Source organism: Lichenostomus cassidix, unplaced genomic scaffold (assembly GCF_008360975.1).
Source record: "Lichenostomus cassidix isolate B80296 unplaced genomic scaffold, HeHo_3.0 HiC_scaffold_34, whole genome shotgun sequence".
Taxonomy (NCBI): Eukaryota; Metazoa; Chordata; class Aves; order Passeriformes; family Meliphagidae; genus Lichenostomus; species Lichenostomus cassidix.
The window spans coordinates 1640602-1656430 of NW_028147431.1; the positions used below are offsets into that span (position 1 = coordinate 1640602).

Consider the following 15829-nt stretch of genomic DNA (forward strand, 5'->3'; position numbering starts at 1 on the left):
TGGAGAAGGATTTTTGGGGTCACTGAGAGGTTTTTTTGGGGTCACTGAGATGTCCCATAGGGGTTTTTGGGGTCCCAGAAGAGACACAGGTAGGTGACAGCCACATGTCATTGCTGAGGCTGTGAAAGTCCTGCAGTTCCACCATGGTGGACAACGAGCTGCCCAGGGTATGGAGAAGGATTTTTGGGATCACTGAGAGGTTTTTTTGGGGTCTCAGAGTGGTTTTTTTGGGGTCCCAGAGGTGTCCCAGAGGGGTTTTTGGGGTCACAGAATGGACAGAGGTAGGTGGTGACCCCAAATTGTGGCTGAGAATGTCAAATGGTTCAAGTTCCATGTGGTCACCATGGTGGACAGCGAGCTGCTCGGGGTGAGGGGATGAGATTTTGGGGTCATTGAGAGGTTTTTTGGGGTCCCAGAGGTGTCCCAGAGGGGCTTTTGGGGTCACAGAATGGACAGAGGTAGGTGGTGACCCCAAATTGTAGCTGAGGATATCAAAGTCCTGCAGTTCCACCATGGTGGACAACGAGCTGCCCGGCCTGCCCAGGGTGAGGGGATGAGATTTTGGGGTCACTGAGAGGTTTTTTGGGGTCTCAGTGACCCCAAAAAAACCACTCTAAGGTGTCCCAGGGGGGTTTTTGGGGTCACAGAAGGGACACAGGTAGGTGGTGACCCCAAATTGTGGCTGAGAATGTCAAATGGCTCAAGTTCCACGTGGTCACCATGGTGGACAACGAGCTGCCCAGTGGACTCTGGATCTTGGGGTTAATTAATTTTGGATTAATTCTGGGGTTAGTTTTATGTTAAATTGGGATTCATTTTGGGCTTTGTTTTGGGTTAATTTTGGGTTCATTTGGGGTTAATTTTGGGGTTAGTTTTGGGTTCATTTGGGGTTAATTTTGGGGTTAGTTTTGGGTTCATTTGGGGTTAATTTTGGGTTCATTTTGGGTTCATTTTGGGATTAGTTTTGGGTTCATTTGGGGTTAATTTTGGGTTCATTTTGGGTTCATTTTGGGATTAGTTTTGGGTTCATTTGGGGTTAATTTTGGGGTTAATTTTGGGTTCATTTGGGGTTAATTTTGGGATTAGTTTTGGGTTCATTTGGGGTTAATTTTGGGTTCATTTTGGGTTCATTTTGGGATTAGTTTTGGGTTCATTTGGGGTTAATTTTGGGTTCATTTTGGGTTCATTTTGGGATTAGTTTTGGGTTCATTTGGGGTTAATTTTGGGGTTAGTTTCGGGTTCATTTGGGGTTAATTTTGGGGTTAGTTTTGGGTTCATTTTGGAGTTCATTTTAGGTTAATTTTGGGGTTTTGGGGTTAATTTTGTGTTTATTTGGGGTTTTGTGGGGTTTTTTTTGTTACTTCTGGGGTTAGTTTTGTGTCAATTTGGGGTTAGTTTTGTGTTAATTTTGGGGTTAATTTTTGAGTTAATTTTGGGGTTTTGTGTCAATTTTGTATTAATTTGGGAGTTAATTTTGTATTAATTTTCTATTAATTTCATATCAATTTTGTATTAATTCTCTATTAATTTTAGCCTTAATTTTGCATTAATTTCACACCCCAAACCCCCCTAACCCCCATTTTTTTTATCCTCCAGTCCATGCAGAAATTGTGGGAATCCCCAAAATATCTCACACTCCCCTGAATCCCCCAAAATTTAATTTTGGGATTAATTTTGGGGTTAATTTTAGATTAATTTTGGGGTTAATTTTGTGTTAATTTTCAAGTTAATTTTGGAGTTTGTTTTGTGGTAGTTTTGGGTTAGTTTTGTGTTAATTTTGAGGTTAGATTTGTGTTAATTTTCGAGTTAATTTGGGGTTAGTTTTGTGTTAATTTGAGGTTAGTTTTGTGTTAGTTTTGAGGTTATTTTTGTGTTAATTTGGGGTTAATTTTGTGTTAATTTTGGGGTTAATTTTTGAGTTAATTTTGGGGTTAATTTTTGAGTTAAGTTTGGGGTTAGTTTTGTATTAATTTTGGGATTAGTTTTGTGTTAATTTTGGGGTTAATTTCTGAGTTAATTTTGGGGTTAGTTTTGCATTAATTTTGTGTCTATTTTGTATTTTGTGTCAATTTTGCATTAATTTCGTGTCAACTTTGCATTAATTTCGTGTCAACTTTGCATTAATTTCGTGTCAATTTTGCATTAATTTCGTGTCAATTTTTGAATTAATTCTCTATTAATTCTATACTAATTCTTTCCTAATTTTAGCCTTAATTTTGCATTAATTTTGCATTAATTTTGCATTAATTTTCCATTAATTTTCCATTAATTTTCCATTAATTTTCCATTAATTTCACCCTCCAAACCCCCCTAACCCCCATTTTTTTTATCCTCCAGGCCATGCAGAAATCAGGTCGCCCCCTGAAATCCCTCAAGCAGAGGCTGAAGGGCAAGGAAGGGCGAGTTCGGGGCAACCTGATGGGCAAGAGGGTGGATTTCTCTGCCAGGACTGTCATCACCCCTGACCCCAACCTGGCCATCGACCAGGTGGGAGTGCCCAGATCCATCGCGGCCAACATGACCTTCGCCGAGATTGTGACACCTTTTAATATTGACAGGTGAGATTTGGGGGATTTTGGGTGATTTATGGGGTTTTTAGGATGATTTTATGGGGGTTTATGGTGATTTATAGGGGATTTAGGGTGATTTTATGGGGGTTTGGGTAGACATTTCTCACTCAATAAATGCCAACATGACCTTCGCCGAGATTGTGACTCCTTTTAATATTGACAGGTGAGATTTGGGGTTTTTTTGGTGATTTATAGGAGATTTATTGGGATTTGTAGTGATTTAGGGTGATTTTATGGTGATTTTATGGGGTTTTGTGGGGGTTTGGGGTTGGTGTGCCGAGATCCATCGCTGCCAACATGACCTTTGCTGAGATTGTGACACCTTTTAATATTGACAGGTGAGATTTGGGGTTTTTTGGGTGATTTATAGGAGATTTATTGGGATTTGTAGTGATTTATGGTGATTTTATGGTGATTTTATGGGGTTTTGTGGGGGTTTGGGGTTGGTGTGCCGAGATCCATCGCGGCCAACATGACCTTCGCTGAGATTGTGACACCTTTTAATATTGACAGGTGAGATTTGGGGGATTTGTGGGGATTTATGGGGTTTTTAGGATGATTTTATGGGGGTTTATGGTGATTTATAGGGGATTTAGGGTGATTTTATGGGGGTTTGGGTGGACATTTCTGTCTTCATTGCTGCCAACATGACCTTTGCTGAGATTGTCACACCTTTTAATATCAACAGGTGGGATTTATGGGATTTAGGATGATTTATAAGGGATTTAGTGTCATTTATAGGAGATTTAGGGTGATTTGTGGGAGTTTGGGGTCCAAAATCCCCTAAATGGACCCCAAAACTCCCAAAATCTCCTGAATTCACCCCAAGACATCCCAAAATCCCCAAATTCACCTCAAAATCCCTAAATTCACCCCAAAATCCCCCAAATTCAATCAAAAATCTGTCAAATTCACCATAAACCCCCAGAATTCACTCTTAAGACACCCCAAATCCCCTAAATTCACTCCAAAATCCCCTAAATTCACCCAAAATCCCCTAAATTCTCCCCAAAACCCCACAGGCTGCAGGAACTGCTGTGCAGGGGGAACAGTCAGTACCCAGGGATGACCCCAAAACCCCTAAAATCCCCCACATTCACTCAAAAATCCCCCAAATTCACTCAAAAATCCCCCAAATTCACCCCAAATGGACCCCAAATCCCCTAAATTCACCCAAAACCCCCTAAATTCTCCCCAAAACCCCACAGGCTGCAGGAACTGGTGCGCAGGGGGAACAGTCAGTACCCTGTGATGACCCCAAAATCCCCCAAATTCACTCAAAAATCCCCCAAATTCACCATAAACCCCCAGAATTCACTCTTAAGACACCCCAAATCCCCTAAATTCACTCCAAAAACCCCTAACTTCACCCCAAAAACCCCTAAATTCTCCCCAAAATCCCACAGGCTGCAGGAACTGGTGCGCAGGGGGAACAGTCAGTACCCTGGAGCCAAATACATCATCAGGGATAACGGGGACAGAATTGATCTTCGCTTCCACCCCAAACCCAGCGACCTCCACCTGCAGATTGGATATAAGGTCAGAGCCCTGAAACCCTGGGGATCCCAAAAAAAACCTAAAAATGGGGGTGGAAAACCCAAAAAAACCACTGGAGGGAACTGAAAAATGGGAGGGAAAATCCAAAACCCCCCAAAAATGGGATGGGAAACCCAAAAACCCTAAAATGGAGGAAGAGGACCCCAAAAACCCACAGGGTATCCCAAAAAATTGGGGGGGAAACAAAAAAACCCCAAAAATGGGGGGGGGGAAACTCCAGAAATGGGGAGGGGAAAGCCAAAAACCACAGGGGATCCCAAAAATTGGGGGGAAACCCAAAAAACCCCAAAAACAGGGAAGGAAAACCTAAAAACCCCAAAAATAGGGAGGGAAAACCCAAAAAATGGAGGGGAAGGACCCCAAAAAACCCACAGTGGATCCCAAAATGGGGAAGGAAAACCCAAAAAACCCCAAAAACGGGGAGGGAAAACCGAAAACCCCAAAAATGGGAAGGGAAAACCTAAAAAATGGAGGAGAAGGACCCCAAAAACCGCAGGGGGAACCCCAAAAACTACAGCAGATCCCAAAAAATGGGGGAGAAACCAAAAAACCCCTAAAAGGGGGGGAGAACCCAAAAACCCCAAATTGGAGGGAGAGGACCCCAAAAACCCACAGGGGATCCCAAAAAATGGGGAGGGAAAACCCAAAAACGGGGGGGGATAACCCCAAAAACCACAGGGGATCCCAAAAATTATGGGGGAAAAACCCAAAAACTACAGGGGATCTCAAAAATGGGGAGGGAAAACCCAAAAACCCCTAAAAAATGGAGGGGGAAAACCCCAAAAATCACTGGGGATCTGTAATTTTGGGGTTCAGAGCTGCGGATTTGGGGGTCAATCCCTGATTTTTGGGGTTCCAGACTTAAAATTTGGGGTTCAATTCCTAATTTTGGGGTTCTGAGCTCCAGATTTGGGTTTCAATTCCCAATTTTGGGATTCTGAGCTCTGGATTTGGGTTTCAATTCCTAATTTTAGGGTTCTGAGCTCCAGATTTGGGGTTCAATTCCTAATTTTGGGGTTCTGAGCTCCAGATTTGGGTTTCATTTCCTAATTTTGGGGTTCTGAACTCTGGATTTGGGGTTCAATTCCTAATTTTGGGGTTCTGAGCTCCGGATTTGGGTTTCAATTCCCAATTTTGGGGTTCTGAGCTCCAGATTTGGGGTTCAATTCCTAATTTTGGGGTTCTGAGCTCCGGATTTGGGTTTCAATTCCCAATTTTGGGGTTCTGAGCTCCAGATTTGGGTTTCAATTCCCAATTTTGGGGTTCTGAGCTCTGGATTTGGGTTTCATTTTGTAATTTTGGGGTTCAGAGCTCCGGATTTGGGTTTCATTTTGTAATTTTGGGGTTCTGAGCTCCAGATTTGGGGCTCAATTCCCAATTTTGGGGTTTCAATTCCCTATTTTGGGGTTCTGAGCTCCGGATTTTGGGGTTAAATCCCCAATTTTGGAGTTTAGGATTGCGGATTTGGCGCCCAAACCTCATTTTTCACCCCTGAAAACATCATTTTTTGGGGAAACACCTCGATTTTTGGGAGGAAAACAACCCGGTTTTGGGATGTGCCGCATTTTTGGGATGTCCTCCTGATTTTTTGGGGTTTTTTTGGGGACAGGTGGAACGTCACATGTGCGATGGGGACATTGTGATCTTCAACCGGCAGCCGACGCTGCACAAGATGTCCATGATGGGGCACAGGGTGAGGATCCTGCCCTGGTCCACCTTCCGCTTGAACCTCAGGTAAAAAACCCCAAAAATATCCCAAAAAATCCCAAAAAACCCAAAGTTAACCCCAAATCCTGCCCTGGTCCACCTTCCGCTTGAATCTCAGGTGAAAAAACCAAAAATATCCCAAAAAATCCCAAAAAACCCAAAGTTAACCCCAAATCCTGCCCTGGTATACTTTCCATTTGAATATCAGGTAAAAAAACCCAAAAATGTCCCAAAAAAGCCAAAATTAACCCTAAATCCTGCCCTGGTCCACCTTCCGTTTGAACCTCAGGTAAAAAAACCCAAAAACATCACAAAAATATCCCAAAAACCCCAAAATTAACCCCAAATCCTGTCCTGGTTTACTTTCTGTTTGAGGTAAGAAACCCCAAAAACATCCCAAAAACCTCTCAAAAATATCCCAAAATGTCCCAAAAATACCCCAAAAACCCCAAATCCTGCCCTGGTCCACCTTCTGCTTGAATCTCAGGTAAAAAACCCCAAAAATATCCCAAAAATATCCCAAAAAACCCAAAGTTAACCCCAAATCCTGCCCTGGTATACTTTCCATTTGAGTATCAGGTAAAAAAACCCAAAAATATCCCAAAAATATCCCAAAAATATCCCAAAAATATCCCAAAAAACCCCAAATCCTGTCCTGGTTTACTTTCTGTTTGAATCTCAGGTGAAAAACCCCAAAAATATCCCAAAAAATCCCCAAAAACCCAAAATTAACCCCAAATCCTGCCCTGGTATACTTTCCATTTGAATATCAGGTAAAAAAACCCAAAAATGTCCCAAAAAAGCCAAAATTAACCCTAAATCCTGCCCTGGTCCACCTTCCGTTTGAACCTCAGGTAAAAAAACCCAAAAACATCCCAAAAATATCCCAAAAACCCCAAAATTAACCCCAAATCCTGTCCTGGTTTACTTTCTGTTTGAGGTAAGAAACCCCAAAAACATCCCAAAAACCTCTCAAAAATGTCCCAAAAATACCCCAAAAACCCCAAATCCTGCCCTGGTCTACTTTCCACTTGAATCTCAGGTTAAAAACCCCAAAAATATCCCAAAAAACCCAAAGTTAACCACAAATCCTGCCCTGGTCCATCTTCTGCTTGAATCTCAGGTAAAAAACCCAAAAAATATCCCCAAAAAACCCAAAATTATCCCCAAACCTTGCCCTGGTTCACCTTCCGCTTGAATCTCAGGTTAAAAAACCCCAAAAAACCCCAAAAACATCCCAAAAACCCCCAAAATTAACCCCAAATCCTGCCCTGGTCCTGTTTGAATTTGAGGTAAAATTCCCAAAAACCTCCCAAAAAACCCCAAATCCTGCCCTGGTTCACCTTCCACTTGAATTTGAGGTGAAAAACCCCAAAAATATCCCAAAAATATCCCAAAAAACCCCCAAAATTAACCCCAAATGTCCCCAATGTCTTCAATATCCTCAATATCCCCAGTGTCCCCAAAATCCGTGATGTCCCCGATGTCCCTGATGTCCCTTTTGTCACTTCCGTATCCTAATGTCCCCAAATATCCCCAACATCCCCAGTGTCCCTAAAATCCCCGATGTCCCCAATGTCCTTTCCATATTCCAAATGTCCCCACAGTGTCACCACGCCCTACAACGCCGATTTGACGGTGACGAGATGAATGTGCCCCAATGTCCCCAAAATCCCCAATGTCCCCAAATGTCCCCAATGTCCCCAAATGTCCCCAGTGTCCCCAAATGTCCCTGATGTTCTCAATGTCCCCAGCATCACTGATGTCCCTGCGGTGTCACCACGCCCTACAACGCCGATTTCGATGGTGACGAGATGAACCATCTCCAATGTCCCCAACGTCCCCAACATCCCCAATGTCCCTGATGTCCCTGACATCCCCGATGTCCCAAATATCCCCAGTGTCCCTGATGTCCCCGCAGTGTCACCACGCCCTACAACGCCGATTTTGACGGTGACGAGACAAACCTGCCGTGTCCCCAATGTCCCTAATGTCCCCATTATCCCTAACATCCTCATTATCCCCCAATATGCCCAACGTCCCTGATGTCCCCGATGTCCCCACAGTGTCACCACGCCCTACAACACCAGTTTCGATGGTGACAAGATGAACCTCCACCTGTCCCATGTCCCCAGTGTCCCTGATATCCCAAATGTCCCTGACACCCCCAACGTCCCTGATGTCCCCAATGTCCCCACAGTGTCACCACGCCCTACAACACTGATTTGACGGTGATGAGATGAACCTCCACCTGCCCAATATCCCCAGTGTCGCTGACATGGCCGATGTCCCCAGTGTCCCCAATAACCCCGATGTCCCCGACGTCCCCACAGTGTCACCACGCCCTACAACGCCGATTTCGACAGTGATGAGATGAACCTCCACCTGTCCCATGTCCCCAATGTCCCTGACACCCCCGATGTCCCCAATATCCCCAATAACCCCGATGTCCCCACAGTGTCACCACACCCTACAACGTCAATTTCTACGATGATGAGATGAATCTCCCACCTGTCCCAATGTCCCCAGTGTCCCTGATATCCCCAATGTCCCTGACACCCCCGATGTCCCCAGTGTCCCCAATAACCCTGATGTCCCCGATGTCCCCGCAGTGTCACCACACCCTACAACACCGATTTGATGGTGACAAGATGAACCTCCACCTGTCCCATGTCCCCAATGTCCCTGACACCCCCGATGTCTTCAATGTCCCTGATGTGCCTAATGTCCCCAATATCCCAAACATTCCAAATGTCCCCTCAATGTCCCCAGTGTCCCCACAGTGTCACCACACCCTACAACACCAATTTGACAGTGAGATGAACCTCCACTTGTCCCATGACCCCAGTGTCCCCAATGTCCCTGACATGGCCGATGTCCCCAGTGTCCCCAATAACCCCGATGTCCCCACAGTGTCACCACGCCCTACAATGCCGATTTTGATGGTGACGAGATGAACTTCCACCTGCCCAATGTCCCCAGTGTCTCTGATATCCCAAATGTCCGTGACACCCCGATGTCTCCAATATCCCCAATAACCCCGATGTCCCCGCAGTGTCACCACGCCCTACAACGCCGATTTCGACGGTGACGAGATGAACCTCCACCTGCCGCAGTCCCTGGAGACTCGGGCAGAGATCCAGGAGCTGGCCATGGTGCCCAGGATGATTGTCACCCCCCAGAGCAACCGGCCGGTCATGGGCATCGTGCAGGACACGCTGACCGCCGTCCGCAAGTTCACCAAGAGGGACGTCTTCCTCGAGAGGGTCGGTTTTGGGGTCGTTTGTGGGGTTTTTGGGGTCATTTATGGGGTTTTAGGGTGATTTGAGGTGATTTTGGGTGATTTAGGGCAGATGTTTGAGGTGGGCTTAGGACAGGACACGCTGACCGCCATCCGCAAGTTCACCAAGAGGGACGTCTTCCTTGAGAGGGTCGGTTTTGGGGTCACTTGTGGGGTTTTTGGTGTTGTTTTGGGGGATTTGAGGTAGCAACAGGTGGTTTTGGGGTGATTTGAGGTGGTTTTGGGGTGATTTTGGGAAGGTTTAGGGCAGATGTTTGAGGTGGGTTTAGCTCAGGACACACTGACCGCTGTCCACAAGTTCACCAAGAGGGACGTCTTCCTCGAGAGGGTCGGTTTTGGGGTCGTTTGTGGGGTTTTTGGGGTCATTTGTGGGGTTTTAGGGTGATTTGAAGTGGTTTTAGGGTCATTTGAGGTGGTTTTGGGGTGATTTAGGGATGATTTGGGGGAATTTTGGGTGATTTAGGGCAGGTGTTTGAGGTGGATTTAGCTCAGGACACACTGACCGCTGTCCAGAATTTCACCAAAAGGGACGTCTTCCTCAAGAGGGTCAGTTTTGGGGTCATTTATGGGGTTTTTGGGGTCATTTGGGGGGATTTGGGGCAGCCTAGGCTGATTTGGGGTGATTTACAGTGCTTTTGGTGTGATTTGGGGGAGTTTCTGAGATCTTTTGGAATGTCAGTGGATTGGTGACAGTTTTGGGGTGCTTTTGAGCTACTTTAGGATATTTTCGAGTTATCTTGGGATGTTTTAAGGGTATTTTTGTATATTTTTGAGCTATTTTGGAGTATTTTTGAGATCTTTTGAGGTTCTCCTGGATCGATGACAATTTTAGGGCTATTTTGGGGTAATTCTGAGCTATTTTGGGGTAATTTTGAGCTATTTTGGGATTTTTTTGGGCTATTTTTGGTATTTTTGAGATCTTTTGGGGTTCTCCTGGATCAACAACAAATTTGGGACATTTTTGGGATGTCTCCAGGGCGAGGTGATGAACCTGCTGATGTTCCTCTCCACGTGGAGTGGGAAGATGCCCTAATACTCCATCTTGAAGGGGGTTTTGGGGTATTTTTGAGCTATTTTGAGATCTTTTGGGATATTTTTGAGTTCTCCTGGATCAATGACAGTTTTGGGATGTCCTGAAGGAAGTTTTGGGATATTTTTTAGCTATATTGGTGTATTTTTGAGGTATTTTGGGGTGTTTTTAGATGTTTTGAGCTATTTTGATGTTCTCCTGGATCGATTATAGTTTCAGGATGTTTTTGGGGTATTTTAGGGTATTTTTGGAGTCTTTTCACTCTGTTTTGGGGTATTTTTGAGTTCTCCTGGATCAATGATAGTTTTGGAGTGTTTTGGGAGTATTTTTGGGGTTTTTTGAGCTATTTTGGGGTATTTTTGAGATGTTTTGAGATATTTTTGAGATGTTTTTGTATATTTTTGGAGCTACTTTGGGGTATTTTTGAGGTGTTTTGGGGTTCTGTTGGATCAACAACAAATTTGGGACTATTTTTGGGATGTCTCCAGGGCGAGGTGATGAACCTGCTGATGTTCCTCTCCACATGGGATGGGCAGGTGCCCCAAAACTCCATCCTGAAGGGTTTTTTGGGGTATTTTTGAGCTGTTTTGAGATCTTTTGGGATATTTTTGAGTTCTCCTGGATCAATGACAGTTTTGGGATGTCCTGAAGGAAGTTTTGGGATATTTTTTAGCTATATTGGTGTATTTTTGAGGTATTTTGGGGTGTTTTTAGATGTTTTGAGCTATTTTGATGTTCTCCTGGATCGATTATAGTTTCAGGATGTTTTTGGGATGCTTTTGGGGTATTTTAGGGTATTTTTGGAGTCTTTTCACTCTATTTTGGGGTATTTTTGAGTTCTCCTGGATCAATGATAGTTTTGGAGTGTTTTGGGAGTATTTTTGGGGTTTTTTGAGCTATTTTGGGGTATTTTTGAGATGTTTTGAGATATTTTTGAGATGTTTTTGTATATTTTTGGAGCTACTTTGGGGTATTTTTGAGGTGTTTTGGGGTTCTCCTGGATCAACAACAAATTTGGGACTATTTTTGGGATGTTTCCAGGGCGAGGTGATGAACCTGCTGATGTTCCTCTCCACGTGGGACGGCAAGGTCCCCCAGCCGGCCATCCTGAAGCCGCGGCCGCTCTGGACCGGCAAGCAGATCTTCTCGCTGATCATCCCTGGTCACATCAACTGCATCCGGACCCACAGCACTCACCCCGACGACGAGGACAGCGGGCCCTACAAGCACATCTCCCCCGGGGACACCAAGGTGGGACCTTGGGGTGGTCTGAGGGGGCTTTGGTGGGATTTCAGGGAGCTTTGGTGGAACCTGAGGGTGGTTTGGAGTGATCTGAGGGGGCTTTGGTGGGATTTCAGGGAGTTTTGGTGGGATTTGATGGTGGTTTGGGGTGGTCTGAGAGGGCTTTGGTGGGACTTGAGAAGGTGTAGGGGGGTTTGGTGGGATTTGAGGGTGGTTTGGGGTGATCTGAGGAGGCTTTGGTGGGACTTGAGAAGGTCTAGAGGGATCTGAGGAGCTTTGGTGGGACCTGAGGAGCTTTGGTGGAACATGAGGGTGGTTTGGGGTGGTCTGAGGAGGCTTTGGTGGGATTTCAGGGAGCTTTGGTGGGATCTGAAGGAGTTCTGGTGGAACCTGAGGGTGGTTTGGGGTGGTCTGAGGAGGCTTTGGTGGGATTTGGGGAGATCTAGGGGGTTTTGGTGGGACCTGAGGGAGCTTTGGTGGGATTTGAGGAGGTCTAGGGAGGTTTTGGTCAGATCTTAGGAGGTCTAGGAGGCTTTGGTGGGACCTGAGGGGGTTTTGGTGGGACCTGAGGGAGCTTTGGTGGGATTTCAGGGAGCTTTGGTGGAACCTGAGGGTGGTTTGGGGTGATCTGAGGAGTATTTGGTGGGATTTGGGGAGATCTAGGGGGTTTTGGTGGGACCTGAGGGAGCTTTGGTGGGATTTGAGGAGGTCTAGAGGGGCTTTGGTGGGACCTGAGGAGCTTTGGTGGAACACAAGGGTGGTTTGGGGTGATCTGAGGGGGCTTTGGTGGGATTTGAGGAGGTTCAAGGGGCTTTGGTGGGACCTGAGGGTGATTTGGGGTGATCTGAGGGTGATTTGGGATGATCTGAAGGGCTTTGGTAGGACTTGAGGAGATCTAGAGGGATTTGGTGGAACTTGAGGGTGATTTGGGGTGATCTGAGGGAGCTTTGGTAGGACCTACAGATCCTCCCTGGATCTCTGGTGGCTTTCCATGGATCTCTGGTGGCTTTCCATAGATCCTGGTGGCTTCCCATGGATCTCTGGTGGCTTTCCATGGATCTCTGGTGGCTTTCCATAGATCCTGGTGGCTTCCCATGGATCTCTGGTGGCTTTCCGTGGCTCTCAGTGACTTCCCCCATCTCAGGACCTCCCTGACCCCATTTCCGGGTTGTCCCCAGGTGATTGTGGAGAATGGAGAGCTCATCATGGGCATCCTCTGCAAGAAGTCCTTGGGGACCTCAGCTGGATCTTTGGTCCACATCTCCTACCTGGAGATGGGCCATGACACCACCAGGCTCTTCTACAGCAACATCCAGACTGTCATCAACAACTGGCTGCTCATCGAGGGTCAGTGAGCTCCTGGTGGCATCTAAGGAGGGTTTGGTCACCTGGGGATCTTCTGGGATCTCAGGGCTTGAGTGTCACTGGAGCTCCTGGACCTCAATCTTGAGGTCTCGGTGGTTCCTGGAGCTCCTTTTTTGGGCTCTGGAGGTCCTGGGGGTCCTGGTGGCATCTAAGGAGGGTTTGGTCAACTGGGGATCTTCTGGGATCTCAGGACTTGGGTGTTCCTTGGGTTCTTGGACTTCATTCTTGAGGTCTTGATGGTTCCTGGAGCTCCTTTTGGTGGTCCTGGTGGGCTGGGACACCTCTTGGTGGCATCTAAGGAGGGTTTGGTCACCTGGGGATCTTCTGGGATCTCAGGGCTGGTTTTTTGGGTCAGCGGGGTCAGATTTGGGGTCAAATGTTCTCTCCAGGTCACACCATCGGCATTGGAGATTCCATCGCCGACGCCAAGACCTACCAGGACATCCAGAACACCATCAAGAAGGCCAAGCAGGATGTGATCGAGGTGGGATTTTGGGAGTTTTTGGGGGATTTTGGAAGTTTTCTGGGATTTTGGGGACTCCTGTGACCCACCCGGGTTGGGATTTTTTGAGATTTTGGGGATTTTGGGGTTTTTCTGGGAGGATTTTGGGGAATTTTATGGTTCTTGGAGTTCTCCAGGAGTTCCTTCAAGAGGCAATTTCAGGAACTTTTTTGGGATTTTGGGAGTTTTTTTGGGATTTTGGAAGTTTTTTGGGATTTTGGGGACCCCCGTGACACACCCGGGTTGGGATTTTCAGGATTTTGGGGTTTTTCAGGCAGGATTTTGGGGAATTTTGAAGTTCTTGGGTGTCTCCAGAAGTTCCCTCAAGGTGGGATTTTGGGACGTTTCCCAGGATTTTGGGAAGTCCCCAGAAATTATGAAACCCTCAAGAATTTCACAGAACTTTCCAGAATTCCAGGTTTTTTTGGGATCTCCTGACCATTTCGGGGTGACTTTTAGGGTCTCAGGACCACTTGGTGTTCCCACCACTCCCAACCCCCTGAGATATTTTGAAGAACCCTCAAAAATTTTGAGGAACCCTCAAGAATTCTATGGAACTTTCAAGATATTTTGAGGAACCTTAATGGAATTTTGAGGAACCTCAAGAATTCTGCAGAACTTCCCAGAATTCCAGGGGGGTTTTTTTTGGGATCTCCTGACCTTTTCAGGATGACTTTTGGGGTCTCAGGACCACCTGGTGGTCCCACCACTCCCAACCCCCTGAGATAATTTGAGGAACCCTCAAGAATTTTGAGGAACCCTCAAGAATTCTGTGGAACCTTCAAGATATTTTGAGGAACCTTAAGGGAATTTTGAGGAACCTCAAGAATTCCGCAGAACTTTCCAGAATTCCAGGGTTTTTTTGGGATCTCCTGACCATTTTTGGGTGGTTTTTGGTGTCTCCAGGTGATCGAGAAAGCTCACAACAACGAGCTGGAGCCAACGCCGGGCAACACCCTGCGGCAAACCTTCGAGAACCAGGTGAACAGAATCCTCAACGACGCTCGCGACAAAACCGGATCCTCCGCCCAGAAATCGCTCTCCGAGTACAACAACTTCAAGTCCATGGTGGTCTCAGGAGCCAAGGGGTCCAAGATCAACATCTCCCAGGTTTGGGGTCTCCAGAAGTTCTTGGGGTGGTTCCTGTGGAGGTTTTTTTGGATTCTTTTGGTGTTTTTTGATATTTTCTGAGGTGGTTTGGGCACCAGGAGGTCCAAGATCAACATCTCCCAGGTTTGGGGTCTCCAGAAGTTCTTGGGGTGGTTCCTGTGGAGGTTTTTTTGGATTTTTTGGGTGTTTTTTGGGATTTTCTGAGGTGGTTTGGGCACCAGGGGGTCCAAGATCAACATCTCCCAGGTTTGGGGTCTCCAGAAGTTCTTGAGGTGGTTCCTGTGGAGTTAAATGGAGTTTTGGGGAATTTTCTTGGGGTTCTGAGGTGGTTCTGGGTACTAGGAGGTCCAAGATCAACATCTCCCACATTTGGGGTCTTCAGATGGTCTTGGGGTGGTTCCTGGAGGATCTCAGGAGGTTCCTATGGAGTTTAGTGGAGGTTTTTGGGGAATTTTCTTGGGGTTCTGAGGTGGTTTTGGGTACTAGGAGGTCCAAGATCAACATCTCCCAGGTTTGGGGTCTTCAGATGGTCTTGGGGGTGGTTCCTGGAGGATCTCAGGGTGGGTTCTTGGAGGTTTTGTGGAGCTTCTCGAGGTTTCCATGAGGTTTTTCCTTTTGAGGGAGTTTGGGGCTCCAGGAGGTCAGAGATCAACATTTCCCAGGTTTGGGGTCTCCAGAAGGTCTTGGGGTGGTTCCTGGAGGATCTCAGGAGGTTCCTGTGGAGTTTAGTGGAGTTTTTTGGGAATTTTCTTGAGGTTCTGAAGTTTCTTGGGTTTTGGGTACTAGGATGTCCAAGATCAACATCTCCCAGGTTTGAGGTCTCCAGAAGGTCTTGGAGAGGTTCCTGGAGGATCTTGGAGGGGTTTGAGGTGGTTCTTATGGAGTTTAGTGCAGTTTTTTGGATTTTTTTGAGTTTCGGAGGTAGTTTTGGGTACCAGGAGGTCCAAGATCAACATCTCCCAGGTTTGAGGTGTCCAGAGGGTCTTCAAGGGTTCCATTAGGGGTTTCTGGAAGATCTCAGAGGGTTTTTAGGGTGATTTCTGTGGTGTTTAGTGAAGTTTTTTGGGATTTTCTTGGGGCTCTGAGGTGGTTTGGGACACTTTGTGGAGAACCCGAGCTTCCCAACATTCGGAGATGTCCCCAACATGTCCCCACGATGTCCCCTCAGGTCATCGCCGTGGTGGGCCAGTAGAACGTGGAGGGCAGGGCTTAGAGATGTCCCCAGTGTCCATTCTTGGAGATGTCCCTGATATCTCCACAATGTCCCCAATGTCCGTTCCTGGAGATGTCCCTGATATCTCCATGATGTCCCCAGTGTCCATTCCTGGAGATGTTCCCAATATCTCCATCATGTCCCCAGTGGCCGTTCCTGGAGATGTCCCCAACATCTGCACGATGTCCCCAGTGTCCATTCCTGGAGATGTCCCCAAGGCTTGGAGAAGTCC

General features: G+C 46.5%; 1 protein-coding gene across 9 annotated transcripts in view; it reads left to right on the top strand.

Moving 5' to 3' along the window:
• Positions 1 to 15829, top strand: part of LOC146423109 (DNA-directed RNA polymerase II subunit RPB1-like) — a 56714-nt gene that overhangs the window by 17001 nt on the left and 23884 nt on the right. For 8 of the 9 annotated variants that reach the window (XR_014847666.1, XM_085045137.1, XM_085045135.1 and 5 more), the window contains 8 exons: positions 2338 to 2558; positions 3977 to 4109; positions 5737 to 5861; positions 8890 to 9100; positions 11207 to 11416; positions 12586 to 12754; positions 13162 to 13256; positions 14181 to 14384. Coding sequence is in view for 8 of the 9 variants with exons in the window: in XM_085045137.1 (XP_084901263.1) it covers positions 2338 to 2558; positions 3977 to 4109; positions 5737 to 5861; positions 8890 to 9100; positions 11207 to 11416; positions 12586 to 12754; positions 13162 to 13256; positions 14181 to 14384 (1368 nt within the window). In the remaining variant the exon portion in view is untranslated. Of the gene's footprint in view, positions 1 to 2337; positions 2559 to 2994; positions 3084 to 3976; positions 4110 to 5736; positions 5862 to 8889; positions 9101 to 11206; positions 11417 to 12585; positions 12755 to 13161; positions 13257 to 14180; positions 14385 to 15829 lie in introns of those variants that run through there. The other variant, XM_085045143.1, reaches the window with a different exon arrangement.